The sequence below is a fragment of the Polypterus senegalus genome, chromosome 6 (assembly GCF_016835505.1).
Source record: "Polypterus senegalus isolate Bchr_013 chromosome 6, ASM1683550v1, whole genome shotgun sequence".
Taxonomy (NCBI): domain Eukaryota; kingdom Metazoa; phylum Chordata; class Cladistia; order Polypteriformes; family Polypteridae; genus Polypterus; species Polypterus senegalus.
Window position 1 is genome coordinate 179,158,345 of NC_053159.1, and position 24,093 is coordinate 179,182,437.

Sequence of the window (24,093 nt, forward strand, 5' to 3'; positions counted from 1 at the left end):
TATAGCGTAACGAAAATTAAATGAAATTAGGATTAGGGTTAGATAATTAGATCTGGACTATCCTATAAACCTTTATTGTACTCTTTAGTGACTAAATTTCCCTTTGGGATTAATAATCTATCTATCTATCTATCTATCTAATGTTCGTGTCCTATTTGGTTTTCAACTTCTTTCCTAAACTTTGACTGTGATTTTTGCCTCTTGTCTGGGTTTTGGTCACTTTGTTTTAGTTTATTTATTCATTTTTTTGCCTTTTGCATTCATTTCCTGGTTTAACCCAAGAAATCTGTTTTCCTGCCGAGCCAGGACAGTCTGAATTCGGTGGAAGCCCAAAAGTGCACAAGCAGTTCACCAGTGAGAAATGGAACAGGAAACACTGATGTGGATACAGGGATGTGGGAGAAGGAGGAGGAGGAGGAGGAAGAGTGGCGTCTCTTCGTCAAGAAGGTTTGAAAAGTTGGAACGTTGTTATAAATATAGAGAAATACTTTAGACAATTGGGATGATGAGAATGTTATCCGGAAGGTTCTCCCCAAAGGAAAGCAAAACGCATCTTTGAAAACGGGCCACAAGGAAGAAAAGAAAAAAAAATCTGCTAAATACGGCACTCAACCCCAAACGCTCCTCATTTGTCAAGTGGGCTGCTTCTATTTGTATTAGGAAAAAAAAAAAAAGCAGCTAATTATTTCCATTGTTGCCATCCCTAAATGATCCTATTTAAAGTTAAATTTATTTTAATGAAGTCTGCACTCGCAGTATACTTTTTTTTTTTTTCTATTTTCCAGAATTCAGATACCCGAAACGCAGCTGACTGAAGGGGCGCACTTTTCAAGCCCCCACCCAGACACCTCCGGCTGAAGATCAAGAATCCCCCCAGGGCTCGATTTAGCTCCTGAATCTGTTCTTTATTTGAAGCGGTGGCCTTTTCAAAACAAGGTGAAGTTCAATGAAGTCTCTATGCCGTGATGATCAAACAGTGTCACATCACTATGGCAATCGCTGCCAAGGCCAAGAATACAGATCAGCTTTAATTGTGCCAGGCCGTATTGTCAATCAGAGCCTATGAATTGAGGAAAATTTGCTCTGTTCATTCTGTTAAATGATGTATCCAATTAAACCTGTTAGAATTCATGATCTTCAGTCAAGGTTAAATGAAAGTAGTTGCTCCTGTCAGCTAGGTGATTAAATGCTGCCTACATCAGGCACATTTATGTGCGAAATTAAAATTTTGGTATAAAGCGTGAATCTTTATGCATGTCAGTTAATTATCTTGCAGCCCTGCTTCTTAAATGGCCACTGCGTTTGTTCTTAATCACTCGGCTCATTTTAAAACTTACTTCACTCTCCATATTAAACTGGATTTCAATTTTCAAACGGATTTCTTTACATAAACTACATTTCCGCACTTTGAGGACACGACTTAATCAAGGCACCGCCGTGTTACTGTGGCTGTTTTCTTATTCATTCAAAGGAAAACACACAAAAAAGAGAAAATGAAGTGGGCCTACAGTCTGTGTTTTAATTAAGAAACGGATAATAATTATTAACATACAAAAACGCCGTAAACGGTATAATACACTGACAACAATTTAGGCAGAAATAGCAATTTAACACAAAAATGTACAACGCACCACGTTAAGTGCTAAATCTGAGCACACACACACAAAGTATTAATGTTAGCAGTAATTAGCTATATTTATAACTTTACTCTCAGCCTGATGCTATAATAAAAATCCGCATACTAGCATACATATTAATGTGTAATTAGAACACGATTAGCATGGCAATTATACTGTTTTTGCAATATTACACTTCATATTTTGCATGTTACTTAAAATTATTTTTCCTAATAATAATCATAATACTTAACAGAAATCAAATTAAAAACAGATTTGTGTTAGTCCTTACATTATTACGAGCTACAATAATGATAGCGTTACTAATAACGCACGTTTGCATAAAAATGACAATTTCAGCGCTTTCAGTCGTCCAAAAAACTTCATTTGTGTCGACCTTCATTACAGCGCTGAGAGACGACTCCTTCTCAAGGACCTGCTGCACTTCTGCTTCGAAATTCGCACATCAAATGTTTTGTAATATCAATTATTGTTTTAAAACTACTACCTTAATGAAGAAAAATATTCACACACATTTCTGAGCATTGTGTTTTGACTGGAATTAATAATACAGGCAGTCCCCGGGTTAAGTACGAGATAGGGACTGTAGGTTTGTTCTTAAGTTGAATTTGTATGTGAGTCGGAGCAGGTACATTATTTTAATAAATGCTATTGTTGACCGATGGTAACCAAGTGCCCTGCCAATGAATGATGGAGTTTCACCTCTCTCTGACCTTTTTATTATTTCTACTTTATTTTCAATGGTGATGGTTTTTCTCTTCTTTACTGTATCACCAGCACTAGCATCAGATTTGTGTTTCAGAGACATTGTTGAAGGGTGAAGACAAAAGATTAAAATGAGCTCTTCTGCACAGCATTGTACATACTATCACAGCAGGAAGGCACCCGCCATCAACACGTCTGATGTACTGACAAGAGACGACTTCCTGCTATGTGCGTAACAGTACAAGCAGACTTCCTATTGAGAATGAATGGGGGCGGCGAGGGACGGTTCATCACCAGCCCACCTCACAGTCACCTCCACTACAGTATGCTGCCCGCAGCCTCCGCCCTCCGAGAACAAACAGGGTGTGGCCAAAGGTGGGTAGTGAATTGCACACCACTGCCCCCATTCAACAGGCAGCCCTCCGTGGCACACTACAATGCTACCCCCGCCACCCTGTTCACCCTCAATGGCCTCCGTTCAGCCACAACCGGGTCACCGCTTGCAGCATTACCAGCCGCCCACCGATACTGAACGGGGCAGCCATGTGTGGTGGGCGGGCAGTTAAATCGCTTGCTGCCGGGAGCCGCCCAAGGGATGGTACATTACGAGAGCAGCGAAATCGCCCCCCTCCAGCCTCCATCCAGCCACCGCTTGCAGCGTCCCCAGGCCGAAGACGACGGAGCAGCAGTTACTGAGGCGAATGCGTCACAGCTGCGGCCCCATTCGTATGTCGTAGGTCGGATGTCCGTAACCTGGAGACTACCTGTACATTGTTATTGTTTTTTTAATACAGTTCACATGACTGCTAGTATGATACTTATTATTACTGAAAATAATCAAGAAGTACATGACAATCAATAGAAATTGGTGTGCAAGTACATATGGTGATTTTTATATATTTAGATATATTTGTAGGTACAAATCCACAGTTTTTTTATCGCTAAGCTTTCCACTTCTATCAGGAATCATCATCAGAGGAACAATTTATATGTATTTTATATATTTGTATGTGTATATCTATCTATTGTCACACACGTGCGAATGGGAAACAGCTGAAGGGCCTAAACACTAGTAATTCTACGCCAGGCCAGGGGGTGGCAGAGTGTACTGACTATCTCTCTCAGTCCCTTGCAGACTTTTCCCAGGAAATCCCGCCTGTTGCCGGCCCCAAGGATGACGTCACTTTCAGCCACGAGGATGCCACTCCCAGTTCCTGCACCGATGACTTCATTTCCCTTCCAGGCCTTTAAAACTGCCATTTTGCTTCAGTACAGGCAGTTCTGTTCTAGACTCTGACCTAAGCACATCGTGCTACTAAAAAGCAAGTTTGCAGCCAAGAAAATATTACAACTCTTTATGATGTCTCCGACTCATTCTTGTTACAATATATAAACCTGCTCAAAAAAATTACAGGCACACCTTGAAAACACATCAGATCTAAATGGGAAATACAAATCCTGCTGGCTATCTCTACTGATATGCACTGGTTTGGTGATGTGTTAGGAACGAAAGGATGGCACATTGTTGGATGGAAATGAAAATGATCAACCTACAGAGGGCTGAATTCAAAGACACCCCGAAAATCAAAGGGAAAAAATGGCAGGCGAGTCCATTTTGCCGAAAATTCTTTGCAGCAACTCCAAATCGTACTCAGGAGGTTGTATGCCCCCGAGACAGGAACAACACAGTGCTCTTCTTCATGGAATGGCACACATTTCAAGCCATTTATTTGGAAATACTGAGTTTTGCTGCAAATTCGATTTTGCATGAATCTGTAGCCGTCGTGGGGACGCCAAGATCCTCACTATCCGAAGACGATGATCTGTTTATTTTATTGTGGGGACCCCAGGAGCTCACCCAGCCTTGACCCACATGCACACACTCGCTCACAGAGACACAGTTAATGGTATAAGGAATAGACCATTTAACAATGAAATATATGAATCAAATAATGAATAAAGAACACACAACATCTCCAAAGCCACATACACTAAGGCCCTCCCCAGCTGTACAACACTAACAGCAAGCAATAAATACTAACTCAAATGTCCAAGAGAGTCCAGTATAGCAGGGACAGTTGATGATGGATGTGTGACTGAACAGCTTCCTAAAAGCAACATAAAGTTTTATCCTACCAGGTTCCTGATGTGGTGTGGGCTTTGAAATGATCAGGAGCACTCTGTCATACGAAGACGTATCCAATCAGTACGAACTCACATGGACGGGCAGGCACAGGACAGCACATCCGTCCAGACAGAAACAGTAATCCAAGTGTGATGGACAGCCAAAATTCTTGCCCGGCTGGGATGCCCCTTTAATGGAAGGACCGGGGGAGACAGACTGCGTTTAGGGCATTATCTTCCCCTCAAGATTCGAGGGCAGCCTCCCAGTCCCCCCGAATTGGTGTAGGGTATGGCAACAAGTTTGGAGCTTGGAAGCTTCACCCTGCTGGGGTGAGTGGCCACCACCAGACGGTGCTTGTATGTTTTCAGAGCCCAGGGTTGCCTACACCCGGATGCCTTATAAAAGGAGTCAGCAGCCACTACTCCAAGAACCAGAGTCGGGTGGGAGAAGATGAAGTTTGCTGGAAGAGGTGTGGGAGCGAGAAAAGGGCAAAGAGAGAAGATTACATGTGCTTTGTCAGGGGGGAAGCTGTTCCCACATGGAAAAATAAAGGTGTGTTGCATCTGCACGTGTGCCTTTGCCTGTCTGGGTCGGGTAGGATGGCTGGTACACTCCTTGGTGGTCCACACAAGGTGGTCAAGACATAACCCCACTGTGTGTATGAGGCGTATTAACAAACAGACGGATGATCCCCTTGGCATTTTTTAGGCCCGTCTGCTCAATCGTCTTCCCCTGTACCCTCCCAGAAGCTGTCTGATAGCGCTACACCACCCGGGCTTCTGGGAGATGTCGGACATTTTAAGTAGCACTACTAACAAATAATTTCGCCTACCACTAGTGATGACATAACTAACAAGTTTGCAGATGATACCAGAAGAGGCCTCGGTGGAATGGCAGAGAAAGGAGAATCAGAAGAATCAATACAGAGGGACTTGGACAGCATACCGTGTCACACATGCACACCAGAGGGTCACCTACCAGAATCACCTAAGGTATGTGGTACCACCCTGGAACGAGAGGGGGGCACAGTTGCTAATGGTCTTGTAACCTTTTCCCCACTCACAGTACCATCTCCTCAACCTCATCTGGACTAGGATCTTAACACCCTGACACAGACTTCTACAGATTTTTTTCTCAGTCTTTGAGGTCTTTCCTCTTCATGTTTTTTGGTCAATTCCATTCAAGATATCTCATATATTAAAAAAAAAAAAAATAAGACACCAGTGCCAGTGAAGTACTATCTTAGAGGTCCAACTCACACAATGAATGAGACCAACAAAGAAGAAAAAAGACATAGCAGTGCTGGAGAAAGTCCAGAGGAGACCAGCTAGGCTGATTTCAGTTCTGATAGGTAGGAGAGTATAAAGTGTCACACACGTGCGCTTAGGAGGCAGTCAACAAGGCTTGAGGTGAGTGGGACATTGCTAGACGAAGGGTTGATTTGTCAATGTCAATTTATTTATATAGCACATTTAAAACAACATGGGTGGCACGGTGGCGCAGTGGTAGCGCTGCTGCCTCGCAGTTAGGAGACCCGGGTTCGCTTCCCGGGTCCTCCCTGCGTGGAGTTTGCATGTTCTCCCCGTGTCTGCGTGGGTTTCCTCTCATAATCCAAAGACATGCAGGTTAGGTGGATTGGCGATTCTAAAATTGGCCCTAGTGTGTGCTTGGTGTGTTTGTGTGTGTCCTGCGGTGGGTTGGCACCCTGCCCAGGATTGGTTCCTGCCTTGTGCCCTGTGTTGGCTGGGATTGGCTCCAGCAGACCCCCGTGACCCTGTGTTCGGATTCAGCAGGTTGAAAAATGGATGGATGAATGGATAAAACAACACAGGAATGCAGTGGCCAAAGTGCTTTACAATAGTAGAATAATAAACAAATAACATAAATATGAATAAAATTTGTGGTACTAACTCCTCTCTCTCTTTTTCATCAGACCAAAAGAAGAAAAATAACTTCTTACACACTTCCAGGTTTTCAAGATGACCACTTGCACTTGACCAGATGTCACTTCCGGCTCCATCGTGATGACGCCACGTCTGGTCTCCGGAAGCTTCCCCCATATCATCACTTCTGGTCTCCTTTTGATGACATCACATCCGTCTTGCAGTTACGACGTCATCTCCTGCCACATCATTTCCACCTGCCATTTTCTCCAGTTTAAAAACGCCATAACCATATTTTCAATTGTCAATTGCCGTTTAAAAGTATTTTGATCCTTATTTTGCATTTATTTCTCAACTTTGTCCGTTCCGTCCTGGGTATGACGTTAATCTGCATCCAGCTCTGCGTGTAGGCCCTTCAACCTGCAGGGAAAAACCTGGCGGTTGATGGCAGAATTGCCACTCCAGCCTCCATAAAAAACTTCATTGTTCCATTCCATCTGAAATAGTGTGGTGCTGAGGTGTCACCCATTGCATGGCTGCACTCAGGTCCTAATCTGGGATCCTGAGGTGGTTTGTCATGTGGTGGATGCAGCAATGTGCTGAATCAGCATGTGAGCTCTTAACCTCTCTCTCCATTGGACTTTATCCAACTCTTTTCCGTTGTGGAATTCTTGTTTATTTACGACAAAAGCAAATGGAGATGAAGAGTTGATATGATTGAAGTTTTTAAAACTACAATAGGACTTAGTCCAGTGAATCCAGGCTGTTACGTTAAATGAAGTTCTTCAGCAAGGACACAGGGACACAGATGGATACTCATTAAGGGCAGATTTCACTAAAATGTTAGAAAGTCTTCTGTCACAAATAGAAACACAGACACCTGGAATAAATGATGAAGTAGAGTGGTGGAGAGCAGGACGTAAGGACCTTCAAAATTTTACTTATTTTGGGAAAAATCAGGTAATAGGACTGACAGGTCTGCTGGGGCTGAATAGCCTGTTGAAACTGCTTTAATGGAGCTTGGTCAGAGTTGACGTGTGATTAGCAGATAATGAGTTGTGTTAGCGTGAGGATCGGGCAGTGACAAGCACCTGCGGGGTTGTGTCAAATGAGTTTGGTGAGGACATCATACACACCATTAATTAGAATTAGAACAATCTAGACGAGAACAGGCCATTCAGCCCAACAAAGCTCGCCAGTCCTATCCACTTGTTTCCTCCAAGAAAACATCAAGTCGAGTTTTGACAGTCCCTAACGTCTTACTGTCTACCACACTACTTGGTAGCTTATTCCAAGTGTCTATCGTTCTTTGTGTAAAGAAAAACTTCCTAATGTTTGTGCGAAATTTACCCTTAACAAGTTTCCAACTGTGTCCCCGTGTTCTTGATGAGCTCATTTTAAAATACAAGTCTCGATCCACTGCACTAATTCCCTTCATAATTTTAAACACTTCAATCATGTCACCTCTTAATCTTCTTTTGCTTAAACTGTTAAGGCTCAGCTCTTTTAATCTTTCCTCATAATTCAACCCCTGTAGACCTGGAATCAGCCTAGTCGCTCTTCTCTGGACCTTTTCTAGTGCTGCTATGTCCTTTTTGTAGCCTGGAGACCAAAACTGCACACAATACTCAAGATGAGGCCTCACCAGTGCATTATAAAGGTTGAGCATAACCTCTTTGGACTTGTACTCCACAGATCAAGACGCTATATAACCTGACATTCTGTTAGCCTTCTTAATGGCTTCTGAACACTGTTTGGAAGTTGATAGCTTGGAGTCCACTATGACTCCTAAATCCTTCTCATAAGGTGTACTCTCGATTTTCCGACCCCTCATTGTGTATTCAAACCTAATATTTTTACTTCCTATGTGTAATACTTTACATTTACTGACATTAAATTTCATCTGCCACAAATCTGCCCAAGCCTGTATGCTATCCAAGTCCTTCTGTAATGATATAACGGATTCCAAATTATCTGCTAATCCACCTATCTTGGTATCATCTGCAAACTTAACCAGCTTGTTACTTATATTCCTATCTAAATCATTTATAGATATTAAAAATAGCAGCGGCCCTAGCACTGACCCCTGTGGAACACCACTCTTAACATCGGCCAGTTCTGATGAGGTTCCTCGCACCATCACCCTCTGCTTCCTGGGTCTGAGCCAATTCTGCACCCATCTAAAAACATCACCCTGAACTCCCACTTCTTTTAACTTGATGCCCAACCTCTCATGTGGCACCTTATTAATCCTCTGCCGTCACATCAGGCACATACAGGAGTGGAGGATGCTCTCATCTACAAGCACCACCATGCCTACAAAGCTGGCACCACAGTCAGGATCATGTGCTTTGACTTCTCCAGTGCTTTTAACACCATTCTGCCACACTGACTGGGGAAAAATCTCAAGGCTTTACATCCTGTTCATTAGAACATTAGAACAGTCTGGACAAAAACAGGCCATTCAGCCCAACAAAGCTCACCAGTCTTATCCACTCAATTCCTCCAAAATAACAAGTCAAAATTCGAAAGTCCCTGAAGTCCTACTGTCTACCATGCCACTTGGTCACTTATTCCAAGTGTCTATGGCACTCTGTCTAAAGACAACCTCCTAATGTTTATGCAAAATTTATCCGTAACAAGTTGCCAACTGTGTCCCCGTGTTCTTGATGAACTAATTTTAAAGTCCCAGTCTCGACCCACTGGACTAATTCCTTTCAGAATTTTAAACACCACTTATTATTTCACCTCTTGATCTCCGTTTTCTTAAACACAAAAGGTTCAATGTCTCCACACAGCTCATACCTCTAGTTGCCTCTAGTCCTCTAGTTGCTCTTCTCTGGACTCTTTCTAATGCTGCTATGTCTTTTTGTCTCGATTAACTGCACTAATTCCCTTCCTAATTTTGCACACTTCAATCAGGTCTCCTCTTAATCTTCTTTAAACTGTAAAGGCTCAGCTCTTTTAATCTTTCCTCATAATTCATCCCCTGTAGCCCTAGAATCAGCCTAGTTGTTCTTCTCTGGACCTTTTCTTGTGCTGCTATGTCTTTATGGAGACCCAAACTGCACACAGGACTCCAGATGAGGCCTCACCAGTGTGTTATAAAGCTTGAGTAGAACCTCCAGTGACTTGTACTCCACACATCAAGGCGCTATATAACCTGACATTCTGTTAACCTCTGCACACTGAACACTGAAGCTCCCTGGTCTCCTGGATCATGGACTACCTGACCAACAGACAGCAGTTTGAGAGGAACTGTATGTCGGATATGGTGGTCAGTAATACTGGAGCACCTCAGGGAACTGTCCTGTCTCCCTTCCTGTTCACCCCTCTGCACAACAGACTTCCAGCACAATACCAGCGTTTGCCATCTAAAGAAATTCTCTGGTCACTCATCTACCATAGAGAGAGGGGTTGGGAGTACCGCACAGTAATAATGGAGACTCGTCAGAGTACAGGAAAGTTGTGGAGGTCTTCGTCTTGTGGTGCTGGGACAACAACCTGCAACTCAACACCAGCAAGAAATGAGAGCTGGTGGTAGACTTCTGGTGTGCCAAAAAGCCTCTGAGATCAGCCATCATTCACGAGAAGGATGCAGAAGTGGTGCAGAGCTACAAGTACCTGGGGGTCCACATGAACAACAAACTGGACTGGTCTGTCAACACAGTGGTGCTGGACAAGAACTGCCAGAGCAGAGTGGACTACATAAGGAGACTCAGGTCTTGTGATGCATGCAGCAATCTGTTGGAATGTTCTACCAGTCCATAGTAGCCAGTGTGGTCGTCTCTTGGACAAGCAACCTGAGCTCAAAAGGAGCACAATGGCTTAACAAACTTATCAGGACACCTGCGTCACCACAGGACAAACCCTGGAGAACACCGGAAGCTGTTATGGAAAAGAGGATGGTGGCAAAATGAGATGCCATCATGAAAAACGCCCTCTATCCCCTCCAGGAGGTGCTGTCTTGGAACCAGAGGCTCATTCCACCACAGTGCACCTCTGAGTGTCTCTTCTGCCCGCTGCTATCTTGACGTTCAATGCTTCCACCCAATGTACTCATTAAATGTACTTTTTTACTGACTGATTACCTGTATTATTTGTCCCATGAGTCTGTATCCTTGTTTTTTATGTTTCTGCTGCTGTATGCATCTGAATTTCCCCATAAGATTAATAAAGTTTATCAAATCTAAATTATTTTCACATGTGTATATCTGCTCATGCAGCACCGTAAAGTTTGCGATGAAGTGCTATTTCAATACACAAGTGCGCGCTGATCGGGTAGTGACAAGGTGTGTAAGGAAACAGCTCACTAAATAACATTTTTGAAAAGCTCTGCCCCATTTTTATGTAGTGTATTCAAAGGCACAGTCACTTTAACAAGAGAATACGAGTAATGGCGCTTGTCTACTTTCCGGTTTATTCTCTGGCTATACACAAGGAATGGCCATGTTTTGTCAGGTTTGAAGTAGAGAGTAGGAAGTGTAACAGTTCAACCCGGCCGGGACCCCCTGAAATGGATGGATGGGGGGAGGCAGCTACTTGTGGACACTGCTTCCCCCAAAACACTAGATGGCAGCACCCCTGGAGTGTAGCAGTGCCACAGATTCCCACAGGGCATCCTGAGATTTGGAGTTGGGTTTCTCAGGCCTGTTGGGTGCTGCCAGGGGCTGCACATGAAACGACCTGGGGAGTCATACTGCCCTTATAGCCCGGAAGTAATAGGAAGTCATGAGGAAGGAAACGCCAAAATACTTCCGGGCTGATTAATGGACTGAGATTTTCCATCGGACCCCGAAGTGCTGGCAGGTCACAAGGACGGAAGAGCAGAAGCACTTCCGGGTCAAGGACTATATAAAAGACTGATGGGAACCCAGCAAGTGAGTCGGAGTCGGGAGGAGGTGGACAGAGCTTTCTGGGAGTTGTGGAGGAGAGATTTGAGATTATCCATCCATCCATCCATTATCCAACCAGCTATATCCTAACTACAGGGTCACGGGGGTCCGCTGGAGCCAATCTCAGCCAACAAAGGGCGCAGGCAGGAAACAAACCCCGGGCAGGTCGCCAGCCCACCACAGGATTTGAGATTATTGTGCTTAATATTTGTCTGTTTCTTGGCTGCTGTGGTGCTTCCAGGTACTATTCAAAGAAGAAGAAGCATCAACTGTTTTAGGGCTGAATATTTTTCCAAAAGCTTACTTTTTTCTAAAAAGAACACAAAGCAATGGTTTAACACATCAATCAACAAAACATATTTATTTTTGACAAATGCCACTGCCTTGCATGCTGTATGAGCCTGCATACTACGTGATTTCACATACATATTACATACGCTCAAAGCAGCCAATTGCATGCATTGCCACATTGCACTGCTTACAATAGGAGTTGCACTGCCGCCTCTTTTTCAAAGGTCTGTTGCTTTTTTCCTTGCATGTTGCAGAAAAGTGGCGCTCAGTCAGCCTGTCTGGCACTGCTCTTTGTGATGGCCTTCCTCGCTTTGCCAAAGGCACCGAAACATACTCTGCCAGCAAGCCATCAATCACCTTCATTCATAAATCGGACGCAGTCATAGTGCTGTCACTGTTTACCAGCTTGAACAATTTATAGCCATTTGTCAGTGCAAAGTCACGCATGCGATGGCACATAGGTGTGTCAGATGCACAAATGCTCAGCTGGCAGCCGATCACCTAGGTTGGCATCGGCTGGGGTCCTCACTCTTCCTGCTCGATCTCCCGATCATTTTGAACAAATTCCGAGTCCATCACAGAAATAATGCACAAAACATCGTCTGCTGAGTATTTTGCTTTCTGCGCTCGCTTCGCTCCCTCATGAGATATTGATGCCATCTTTCCTTTGTTTATGTCTCGTAACTCACGCAACACGCAGGAATTAGATGTTGAGTCAACGAGTCTTACATTCTGTTTTCCTCTAGGGGCGATAGCTCCCTGGTTGGAATAAGTTCTTTTTAATTGCGGCGTTTTAAGTAACCTGAACCTAAATAGATATATTATGACGAGGTGATATCCCTCCCATAGTGATACGGCGGTAAGAAATCACATAAGAGAAAATAACTTAGCTTTCTTTAATGACGATTTACGCTGCATAACAGACGAGGCAGCCATGGCAAGACTATTATCGAAGTGGGATCTTGCTGTCATTTTCGTCACTGCACTAGAATGATTTTCCGGATCGAATGACATTATCTCCATCCGTCGACTTCAAAGGTGTGCCGGGCAATGTTCCAAGGCTTTATACTCTTCCTTCATGTGCAGACCCTTACTTAGGTAAATCATGCCATTCCAAAGAAGGCAAAGGATCCAATGTCATGCTGACTCTGCCACACAGCAATGGTACAATGCCCATTTTCGTAGTTGTCCCTTTCTTGTCTTCTAATGCTTGCCTAGTAGTCCTAAATGCTGAGCCCATGTGTGCTAAATCTGGCCTGTACATGCGAGTGGATTTATAAAATATTTTTTGTACAAAGCACAGTGACATATAACTTATATATATATATATAAAACTTATGTACACATTCCTCCAATCAAAGAGGGCCTACCTTTAACGTTACAGCGAGTGTTGTCACCATTTACAGCTGATTATCTCCCTCTACTACTGGATGTTGACTTTGGTCAACATGAGCCCTCAACCGCTCCTGTCGATAAAAGTCGACATCGCCCTAAAAGAGTTAAAATACTCCTGAGTGCTTTTAACCGGTGTCTGTCTGTTGGGTTTAAAGGGGCAACAGCGACCTCTATCGTCCACAGGAGGGAGTTTCTACTTAATTAGGGGTTTTAAGTGGAGGCGCGTGCCTTCAGCCCATCAAACTTGGAGCTCTTCTTGGGTGGGACGGTCAGGGTTTACAAAGTCCAGTGGCAGGTGGGTGAATGGCAGTGGCTGCGGGTGAACCGTGTGGAAGTCAGAGGTGGAGTGCCGCAGGGAGTAGACATGTGGCACTACACACATAGATAAAGTCCAGATTAGGTGCTCAGTCAGGTGGTCTTCGAGTCTGGTCAAGGCCAGACGTGATCCTCCAATTAATCTGGAGGCAACCCGTTCAAAAGTCAGTAGTGAACAGCCGCCTCTAGAAAGGCTCCACCCACAAGGCTGCTTTCCAAAACAACCCCAAATTCCTCCAGTCTATGCATTTTAGACTGCCGGGGCTTCAGGAAGAGAACAAAAGAAAGTGGACAAAAGACTCGACGCGGAGACACAAAACAAGAATTGACAATTAATGGCCACGTAAAGGGGAGGACTCAGACAAACAGACGTAGATTTGAAACTTCACACAGAAAATAGACAGGCATGGGACTGCACCCCAGGATGCTGTCCACTGTGCCACCCTGCTGCCCATCATTGAATAAAAAAATAAAAAAAAAAGTAAAAAAAAGAAAAAACACTCACTGCCAGCTTCTTTCGAATGACTTCCAGTTTCTCTGCTGCTCCGGCCAGGTCCGCGTTGGCCTGCGAAAGGGCATGTCGTTTGAGCTCCACCTCACAGAAGACCTAACGACAACACCATAATGGGAAGAGATGAGAAACGGCCAGCCATTGCGGCGCTGCTGCTGCACACACACACACGGAAAACGAGGAGGGAAAAAAGACCACCGGCGAGACGGAGGAAGGAGGTTTCAGACACAAAAACAAATGAGTCGACGGCACAAGAACCTCGCCTTACTTTCAAAATTCGAGCAGGTCAAAGTCAAAGCTGGGAGCATCCATCGGAGCAACAGTGCATTAAATGAGAGCAATACTTACAAATATCTTTCCGAGGTGACAGGCAGGCAGGTGAAGAGAAGAAATGAAAAACAAGTGATACACACATGATGACAAGAATGAACAATTACGCAACCTAACAGACATTAATTACACGGCAGGAAGACAAATGGCGCCTCTCATTATTAATGTGCCTCTGCACTTTTGGGTAAGTTTCCCATCTACCGGTGATAAATGGGATAAAGGCAACAACAAAACAAATGTGAAAAATGAGCCCCTCGGCCGAGATTAAATCATGAGAGGCCGCCGGCCGAGGGCATGAAACTGCTTTATTCCGAGGTTGGAAATACAGAGGCCAGCCAGCCACTGGCTAAATGGAAATTAAAGCTGCCACTCCGCCCCAGTTCTTAGCCTCGAATGAAGATTTCACTCAAGCGCTTTAATGTCCACCACCACAGTGGCCGACCTCAGCTTATCAAGGGGATCACAGCTGACACAAGAGAATGGAACCTGTCTGAATCCCAGCGTGCACCTCTGGAGGGGCCATTACCTTGTGTTTGGTAAGCTGACATGAATCAATGACTCCCATCACCAGAAAGACACCACGCAAATCGAGCCGAGTGTGTATCTGTCCAGGATGGGGGTCTTCACGATATTTACTCTGGCTGATGGGTCTAAAGGTTACTTGAGCCTTTCAGTTGAAGTCTCCACTCTTAATTCAGTGCCTTGTAGCTGTCTGTCTGCTTTAGACGTTTGCTTTTATCTGTCTTGTCAGGGCTCTCCTGACTAATGCTGCTCCTTCACTTGTGATCAGCACAAGTTAATATGGGGGTCCACCAGTCAATAGTTTATACAGCGACCATCACAGGGCTAACAAAACTACACTGCAATGTCAAAAACACAAGTTTTTGTGGGGTGTCATTACTTTATGACAGACAGAGCTAGAAAAGACCCCCAATAACAGGTGGGCAGATAGGAAAGACACTGTAAAACAGATAGATAGCAAAGGCGCTATACAAATGATAGAAATGAAATGGACTACAAAATAGATAGAAGGACGGCAAGATATGGACGGTCCTATGACAGGTAGATAGACAGAGGCAGTATACAGCATGGCAGAGACCTATGAAGGGCACTATAAAATACACAGATGATAAAGGCAGGTAGGAACGAAATGTACTATAAGATGGATAGAAAGATGGCCAGATATGGAAGGTAGGACAACATAAATAGACACATACTGTATAGAAGGAACTATAGAATAGATATGATGGACACTACATGAAAGATAAATGATAAAAGTGGTATGTAATAGACAGGTATGAAGGGCACTATAAAATAGATAGCTAAGGCACTATATAACAGAAAGTTATTAACTGTACTATAAGATAGACAGAAAAATAGATTGATGTGGAAGGTACTGTAATATAGATAGACAGACACAGTATATAGGTGTAGAAGGCACTATAAAGAGCATAGATGATAAAGGCACTATATGATGGTCTGATATATGATAAAGGCATGATAATATATAATAGATAAAAAGATACTGTACATGGATATGGAAGGCACTATAATATGGATAGATATTAAGGACAATACAAAATGGATAGACATGACATTCACTCTACAAGAGATAGATAGAATAGGCATTATATAATAAATACATATGAAATATTATTTCAGATAGATAAAAAGATGGATAGATATGGAAAGTGCAATAACATAGATATTTGGATAGGTACATCAAATACAGGTAGGTATGGTAGGCACTATATACTGTAAAATATAATTATGAAGGACACTATAAAATAGATAAATGGAAAAGACTCTATATGAAAGATAGATAAATATTATATTAAAAATATTAACAATATATATAGTCAAAAGACAATCAAGCCCAATATTCAGGATAAAACAAAAAGGCATACTGTATATCAGACTACCACCACTACTCCCCTTTTACACTCCTCCTACTCTGCACATTAATTAGAACATGTTGTTAATGCCTTCCACTACTTTCTTGTCATTCCCAGTTGAGCACCAGTCCACCAGACCCCCACATGTCGCTGAACATTTCTAAATTGTTTGTTAGTTTGTGGTAAATGAATTCAAGTTTCAGTTGAACTTTTAATTAATACTTAGATAGATAGATAGATAGATAGATAGAAAAGGCACTATATAGATAGATAGATAGATAGATAGATAGATAGATAGATAGATAGATAGATAGATAGATAGAAAAGGCACTATAAGATAGATAGATAGATAGATAGATAGAAAAGGCACTATATAGATAGATAGATAGATAGATAGATAGATAGATAGATAGATAGAAAAGGCACTATATAGATAGATAGATAGATAGATAGATAGATAGATAGATAGATAGATAAAAGTTTTTAAATGACCTTTATTATGAACATAGAAAGAAAAATATTAACAATATATATAGTCAAAAGACAATCAAGCCCAATAATCAGGATAAAACAAAAAGGCATACTGTATATCAGACTACCACCACTACTCCCCTTTTACACTCCTCCTACTCCGCACATTAATTAGAACATGTTGTTAATGCCTTCCACTACTTTCTTGTCATTCACAGTTGAGCACCAGTCCACCAGACCCCCACATGTCGCTGAACATTTCTAAATTGTTTGTTAGTTTGTGGTACATGAATTCAAGTTTCAGCCGAACTTTTAATTAAAACTTAGATAGATAGATAGATAGATAGATAGATAGATAGATAGATATGAAAGGCACTATATAATAGATAGATAGATAGATAGATAGATAGATAGATAGATAGATAGATAGATAGATAGATAGATAGATAGATAGATAGATAGATAGATGAAAGGCCCTATACAGTATGATAGAAGTGGAAGGTGCTATATAACAGATACGTAACAGATAGGTGTGGATGGCACTCTGTATTAAATTGGTACACAGGTATGGTTGGGTAACTTCATTTGTTCCAACAGCCACACAGAATTGATACGGTGAAACAGTGAAGGTGCAACACATGATTTGCATTTCTGCATACAAAGTAACCTGCAGTGGGGGAAACAATTCCCAAAAGAGCAAACCAAAGCAGCCTGTTATTCCCCCCACAATGTGTTACTCCCCTCATTAGAGAAGCCGCCTCTGTCCCCACTGCTCCCCTATAAACAAACCTCTCTGCAGACGAAGCCGGTCCTTGGGAGCGGGTACTCACCTCGTGGTAGCGGACGATATTCATTACCCATGCGCAGAGCCCGGCAGCTGCTGAAGACTTTGTTTTGACAAACTCCTGGTTGAATTCGGGGTCACTCAAATACTCTTCCTTCACAACTTTGACTGTGGCTTCCTGGATGTTTTCTTTGTCAAAGTTTATAAGTGCCTGCAGGAATTCATCGACCTGGAAACCCAAGAAATAAGAGCACCTGTCAGAAAGTGTCAATTACTTTGGGCTGAAGATGCTTGAAACATCGGTGAAAGATAAACATTAGACAGGCTTTTAAACTGCCATCATAACTATGGACAAATATTAACAGTATATGTGAATGTTACACTTCGAGGAATGAGTGGAAGATTACCGGAGTAACTAAAAGCATTCAGAAGGCAGTGTCACTGCAATGGTGTAAAATCCAAAGCAGAAAAGGAGTTGCAACAATGGCCACCATGCAGCAGCCTAGTTTGATCACATGGATCTAATAATGAAAGCAGTGATCAGGACCACCTTCACAGCCACCCCAGCAACTGTAACCTCACTCCTTTGTGTTTTTATCTCTTTTTATATAAAATCCCACGTCTCTCTGTCTGTATGTCTATCCACTTTTCATGAGAGAACTACTTACTGGATTCAAATTGGGTTTTTTTCTATGAAAACATGTCTTCACTTTGTCATTACAGGTATTTGAGTGTAGACTGGAGGGCAAAGATGGCAAATGTGCCCATTTAAAATGAAATCTACAACACAAAAAATGTGAGGAAAGTGAAGATGTCAAGATACTTTATGAATCCACTATATCTATGTTACTGTGACTTTTTGTGAGGAAAAAAATATTTTTTATTGGAGCTTTATTTTAGTAACATACAGTGTCCTCCACAATGTTTGGGACAAAGACACAGTTTTCCTTGATTTCGCCCACTGCTCATCAATTTAACATTACAAATCAAACAGTTCAGACATTGTGTTTAAAGTGCATATTGCAAGACTTTCACTTAAGGGGATTTGCAGACATTTCACTCAAACACCACTTTGTCTACCCGGCCCCCCCATTTCAGGACATCATAATGTTTGGACACAGCAGTGGCAGGTCTGTTAAAGCCGTTGTCATATTCAGTTCTTTGTCACTTATCCCTCACATGCAATGACTGCTTGACATCAGCGATTCACGGACATCACCAGGCACTGAGGGTCTTCGCTGGTGATGCTCTGCCAAGCCTTTAATTTAGCTGCTGCTTTAGTCCTGCTTGCTTTGGGGGGCTTTTCCCCTTAAGTTTTTTCTTCAGCTTATGGAAGGCCTGCTCTATTGGATTTAAATCGGTTTTTACCTTTGAGAAGCTCCTGTGTGGCCTCAGCAGTCTGTTTGGCTCGTTATCCTGTTGAAGGATGAAGTGCCGTCCAATGAGTTTGGAGGCCGTTACTGAATTTGAGCAGACCAGATGTTTCTCTGCACACCTCAGATTTCATTGTGCCATCAGCAGTCACATCATCAATGAAGAGAAGTGTGCCAGTCAGGACCTGTGGCAGCCATACATGCCCAAGCCATAACACCCCCAGCACCGCCATGTTTTACAGATGAGGTGGTCTGCTTTGGATCTCGGGGAGTTCCTTGTGGTCTCCACATTTTGCTCTTGTCATCACTCTGATCATGTTCATCTTTGTCTTGTCTGCCCACAAGATCTTTTCCCAGAATTCTGCAGGCTCTTTAAAGTTCTTTTTTTCGCAAACTGTAATCTGGCCGTCCTGTTTTGTGGTCCTCATCTTGCAGTGTGTCCTGTGTTTCTGTTCATGAAGTCTTTTGCTGATAGGCGTCTCTGACACGTCCACATCGGCCCCCTGAAGACTGTGTATGATCTGTCAGACAAGCGTTGGGGGCTTTTTCTTCACCATAGTGAGGATTCTTCTGTCATTAGCAGTGGAGGTCTTTCTTGGCCTACCAGCCCCTTTGTGATTAATAAGCCCAACCAGTGTGTTCTCTCTTGTTCATGATATTCCAGACAGCTGATTTCGGTCATCCTAAGGTGATACTGATGTCTTGTTTTTCATCTTTCTTTTTGACTTTCATTGGCACAGCACTTGTCCTTGTTCTGAACAATGGCAACTATAGACTCCAAAGGGTAGACGCAGGCCAAGGTATCTTATGAAGCCATGAAACCCACCTGAGGAATCACGAACACCTGTGATGCCAATTGTCCCAAACATGATGATGGCCTGAAATGGGGAGACAACATAGAAAAAGTGTTGTCATTTCTACATGTTGGGACCAAAATGTATGTTGTCACGCACGTGCGCATTGGAGGCGGCTAAAAGGACCAACATTAGGTAAGCCGATGGGTGGCGGGGTGCAGTAAACTTCTCTCTTTTATTCCTGCAGACCAAAGACGGGAAATTCTGCCTGGACCCGATAACGTCACTTCCTGTTATGGCCGTGATGACATCACTTCTGCCAACGTGCCTTAACTGCCAGTCAACCTCTTCTTGTAAACTCAGTTCTGTTTTGGACTCAACCCGTACACAACTGTACTACCAACTCTCATTTCTTTGCAGCCTTATTCAAGTATATGGATGGCTGCCCCAAACCTTTTCCTTTGTCAAGGCAATTCCTTTCACAGTGTAAACCCCCCCTTAAACAAAAGTCTGCAAGGTGCACCATAATGGCGTTTTAATCCCAAACATTATGGAGAGCAATGTAGTCCATCTATTGGAGGCACCTCAGGGGAGGGGGCCACCCCTTAAACTCAGTCCATGACCCTAGCCTCACCTCACTACTGTCTGTTGACACATCAGTAGTATACCTGGGTGCCCCCACAACCCCCCAGACACCCCTCAACACAGAAACACCAGAAGGGTCCTCTGAACATGAATGCATTCGCTCTGTGCTACTTGCTACTCTCTTTCTGCATTCGCTTTAGACCTCACAGTTATCTCGGCCACGTTGTCAGATCTTGAAATGGTGGTCACACCTGATGCTTCAGATTGTCAAGTGTTATGTCACCCACCCCCCCACCACCTAAGGAGGAAAATAAAAGCCCCTCTTAAAGGAGAATGGGAACACTTCACATGTCTAAAGAGGGGGATGTCAAGTACCCACGTCTGAAAGCTCAGCTCAGGAATCCACTTCACGAGCCATTCACTTCAGCTCCTGGAGAGCAGATTATGGACATCACGCAGCCATTTTTAATCAATGATTAGTGTGGATATATATATAAAAAAAATAAAATCCTCCAAGACTCGGCCCTTTGAGAGGCTAAAAAGAAAAGAAAGGAAATGACCTTGAAGTGCTGCAAGATGGAAAAATACTTCAGGGTAGCAAGTCCTTGATAAATACGATCAAATTATCGCACACCGTTTAACACCAGCATGTCCACAGATGAGAGCAGCTGGTCCTACAAGTGGCTTTGGCGTCCACACGTAACACAATCCCGTAGCCAGCAAATCTAAATCGCTTTCCACTTAATGTGCACAATCGATGACAGGTCACCTTTGGAATTTCATCCCGACTACCGCTGTCTTCTTTTTATCTCCAGAGCGACCTTCACTAGAAGTTCCACTAGTCCTCCTATCAGCCCTAACAACATCACACATTGTCAGTTTTCTCACTCTGTTCTTAAATTGAGCTGCCAGATCCTGCCGATTACGCCATCAGTGGTGTTCTGTGCGATGATATTGTTCTGCTCGAACCTTTCTGACAAATCTTATTTTGAAGAAGGATGCTACATATGTCAGATTTACAGATTGTGTAAAGTGGAGCCTTCCAGAATTCTCTGTTAGGTCCTCTCCAATTCAATGGGAACACAACCTTCTTTGGGGGGCTATTCATTCACTTTGCTTCTCTGAACCCCTGCTATCCAGACAACATTGAATATTTCTTCTGTTTTCTTTTTTCACTCCTCTGTGAAGTTTTCCCTAACTCAGCTTAGGTAGTGTCGCACATGCGCGATTAGAGGAACAGCCGAATTGTCCAACACAGGGCATAAAAGACACCAGGAACGGGTTGGTAATGAGCATTAGTGCCTTTTGTCAACTCCTTTTTCAGAACTACAGCAGACTACGCTAAAATTCGTCACTTCCCTTCCTTTGCAGATGACCTCACGTCCGTCCAGTCCGGATAACCTCACTGATGACCTCACGTCCGTCCCATCCTGATGACCTCACTACCGTTCCGTCCTGATAATCTTACATCTGTCCCATCCTAATGACCTCACTTCTGTCCCCTCCTGATGACCTCACTACCATCCCGTCCTGATGATCTCACTTCCTGACCACACCGATGCCACCTCTTCATTTCCTGCCATTTTCTATATGTTCACTTGTCTTTGTTATTTTACAGAAACACCAGTATCAGTCTCTATTGATTACTCGACAACAATCTATGGGGAAAATCCCCAAATCTTTGTTTTGTGTCATCTCAAATACTTCACAAGAGTTAAGACAAATTTGGTCTTCATGTCTCTTTCACTTTCTCTCCATCCATCCTCCAACCCGCTATATCGTAACTACAAGGTCACAGGGGTCTGCTGGAGCCAATCCCAGCCAGTACAGGGCACAAGGCAGGAAACAAACCCCGGGCAGGGCGCCAGCCCACCGCAGGGCAAACACCCACACACCAAGCACACACTAGGGACAATTTAGAATTGCCAATGCGATCGCATGTCTTTGGACTGTGGGAGGAAACCAGAGCACCCGGAGGAAACCCGCGCATACACGGGAAGAACATGCAATCTCCACACAGGGAGTACCCGGGAAGCGAACCCGGGTCTCCTAACTGCGAGGCAGCAGCGCTACCCACCACGCCACTGTACTGCCCTCTCTTTCTCTCTCCATCAAGAAATACAGCATAGCAATTTCTCTTTTGCTTAAAACGTTACATGACAGACCTGCTCCCGTAATGTTAAGGTCTACTGTGGTCTCACCCCAAGGGTTTTGTACGTTGAAACTTTAGTATTTTGCTTTGTCTCATTTGTTAGAGATGTCTGAGGATTTTTATAAGCTGAAAAGGGAATGACCAGCAGATGAATACCAAAATGTTAAGAGACATGTACGTTTCTGGGGATTACTGGGAGAGAACAAAAAGACCAGAGAAAAGAATGGACGTCAAAGACAAAAATGGGAAACGTACCGAGAAATCAGAACTAATCGGGCAGCCTGGAATCGAAGCGACAGACGAAACCCAAAAGTCATAGGAGAAAACGAGAGTTAAAAAGCCGAAATCCAACAGTTATATTTTAGCCAGGGCTTCTCCCTCTGGCTGGGCCTGAAATTGTCGTTTCATGTTTCTTTTCCTGTTCATGTTTGATTCTTTTGTTCATGTTAATAAATAATTGACCCCATGTCACATTAATGTGCTGAACACAGCTGAAAACAATGGTCTTCAGAACTGCTCATCTTGTCATGAAATGAAAAGACTGCAAATGTCAAAGTGTTTAGTTCAACGTTCATTTAGGAGACCACTGATTATAAGCAGACCCCAGCAATCGGAGTGCATCTTGGACCAAACGATATTTCCAAAACCAACTTAATATGGAAAACATACATACATACATACACTTACCGGCCACTTTACTAGGTACACCCTGCTAGAACCGGGTTGGACCCCGCTTTTCCCTTCAGAGCTGCTGTAATTCTTCATGGCATTGATTCAACAAGGTGCTGGAAACATTCCTCAGGGATTGTGGTCCATATTGACATGATAGCATCACACAATTGCTGTAGATTTGTCGATGCAAATCTTCTGTTCCATCACATCCCAAAGGTGCGCTACTAGATTGAGATCTGGTGATTGCGATGGCCATTTGAAGTCAGTGAACTTCTTGTCATGTTCTAGGAACCAGTTTGAGATGATTTGAGCTTTGTCACATGGCGTGTTATCCTGCTGGAAGGAGCCATCAGGACATAGGGACACTGCGGTCATAAAGGGATAGACATGGTCAGCGACAAAACTCAGGTAGGCTGTGACATTTAAACGATGCTCAGTTGGTACTAAGGTGCCCAATGTGTACCAAGAAAACATCCCCCACACCATTACACCACCAGCACCTCCAGCATGAACCGTTGATACATGGCAGGAAGGATCCATGCATTCATGTTGTTGACACCAAATTCTGACCCTACCATCAGAATGTTGCAGCTGAAATTGAAACTCATCAGACCAGAGAACGTTTTTCCCATCTCCTATTGTCCAATTTTGGTGAGCCCATGCGAATTGTAGCCTCAGTTGGCTGGTCTCAGCTGACAGGAGTAGCCCCCAGTGTGATCTCCTGCTGCTGTAGCCCACCTACTTCAAGGTTCAATGTGTTGTGTGTTCAGAGCTGCTTTTCTGCACCCCTCAGATGTAATGAGTGTTTATTTCAGTTCCTGTTGCCTATCTATCAGCTCAGACCAGTCTGGCCATTCTCCTCTGCCATCAACAAGGTATTATTGTCCAGTGAACTGCCACTCAATGATAGTTTCTCTTTTTTGGACCACTCTCTGTAAACCCTAGAGATGGTTGTGCGTGAAAATCCCAGCAGATCAGCAGAGAAATACTCAGAGCAGCCCGTCTGGCACCAACAACCATGCCACAGTCACTTCAATCCCCTTTCTTCTTTATTCTGATGCTCGGTTTGAACTTCAGCAGGTCATCTTCACAAGGTCTTCAACGCCAACATGCATCGCGTTGCTGTCATGTGATTGGCTGATTAGATGTTTGCATTAACAAGCAGCTGAACAGGCGTACCTAATAAAGTGGCCAGTGAGTAAGAGGGTTTTTTTATGGTAGCTGGAGTGCCAACCTTGCCACCAACCCCCAAGTTATCCCTTCAGGTTGGAGGACCTGCT

At 43.4% G+C, this 24,093-nt stretch overlaps 1 protein-coding gene across 1 annotated transcript in view; it reads right to left on the reverse strand.

The window, feature by feature from the left end:
* The window catches only part of LOC120530679 (dynein heavy chain 11, axonemal-like), a 645,801-nt gene that overhangs the window by 180,312 nt on the left and 441,396 nt on the right, over positions 1-24,093 (reverse strand). Inside the window, 2 exon segments of the mRNA XM_039755100.1 lie at positions 13,752-13,853; positions 17,284-17,466. Coding sequence (XP_039611034.1) covers positions 13,752-13,853; positions 17,284-17,466 — 285 coding nt within the window.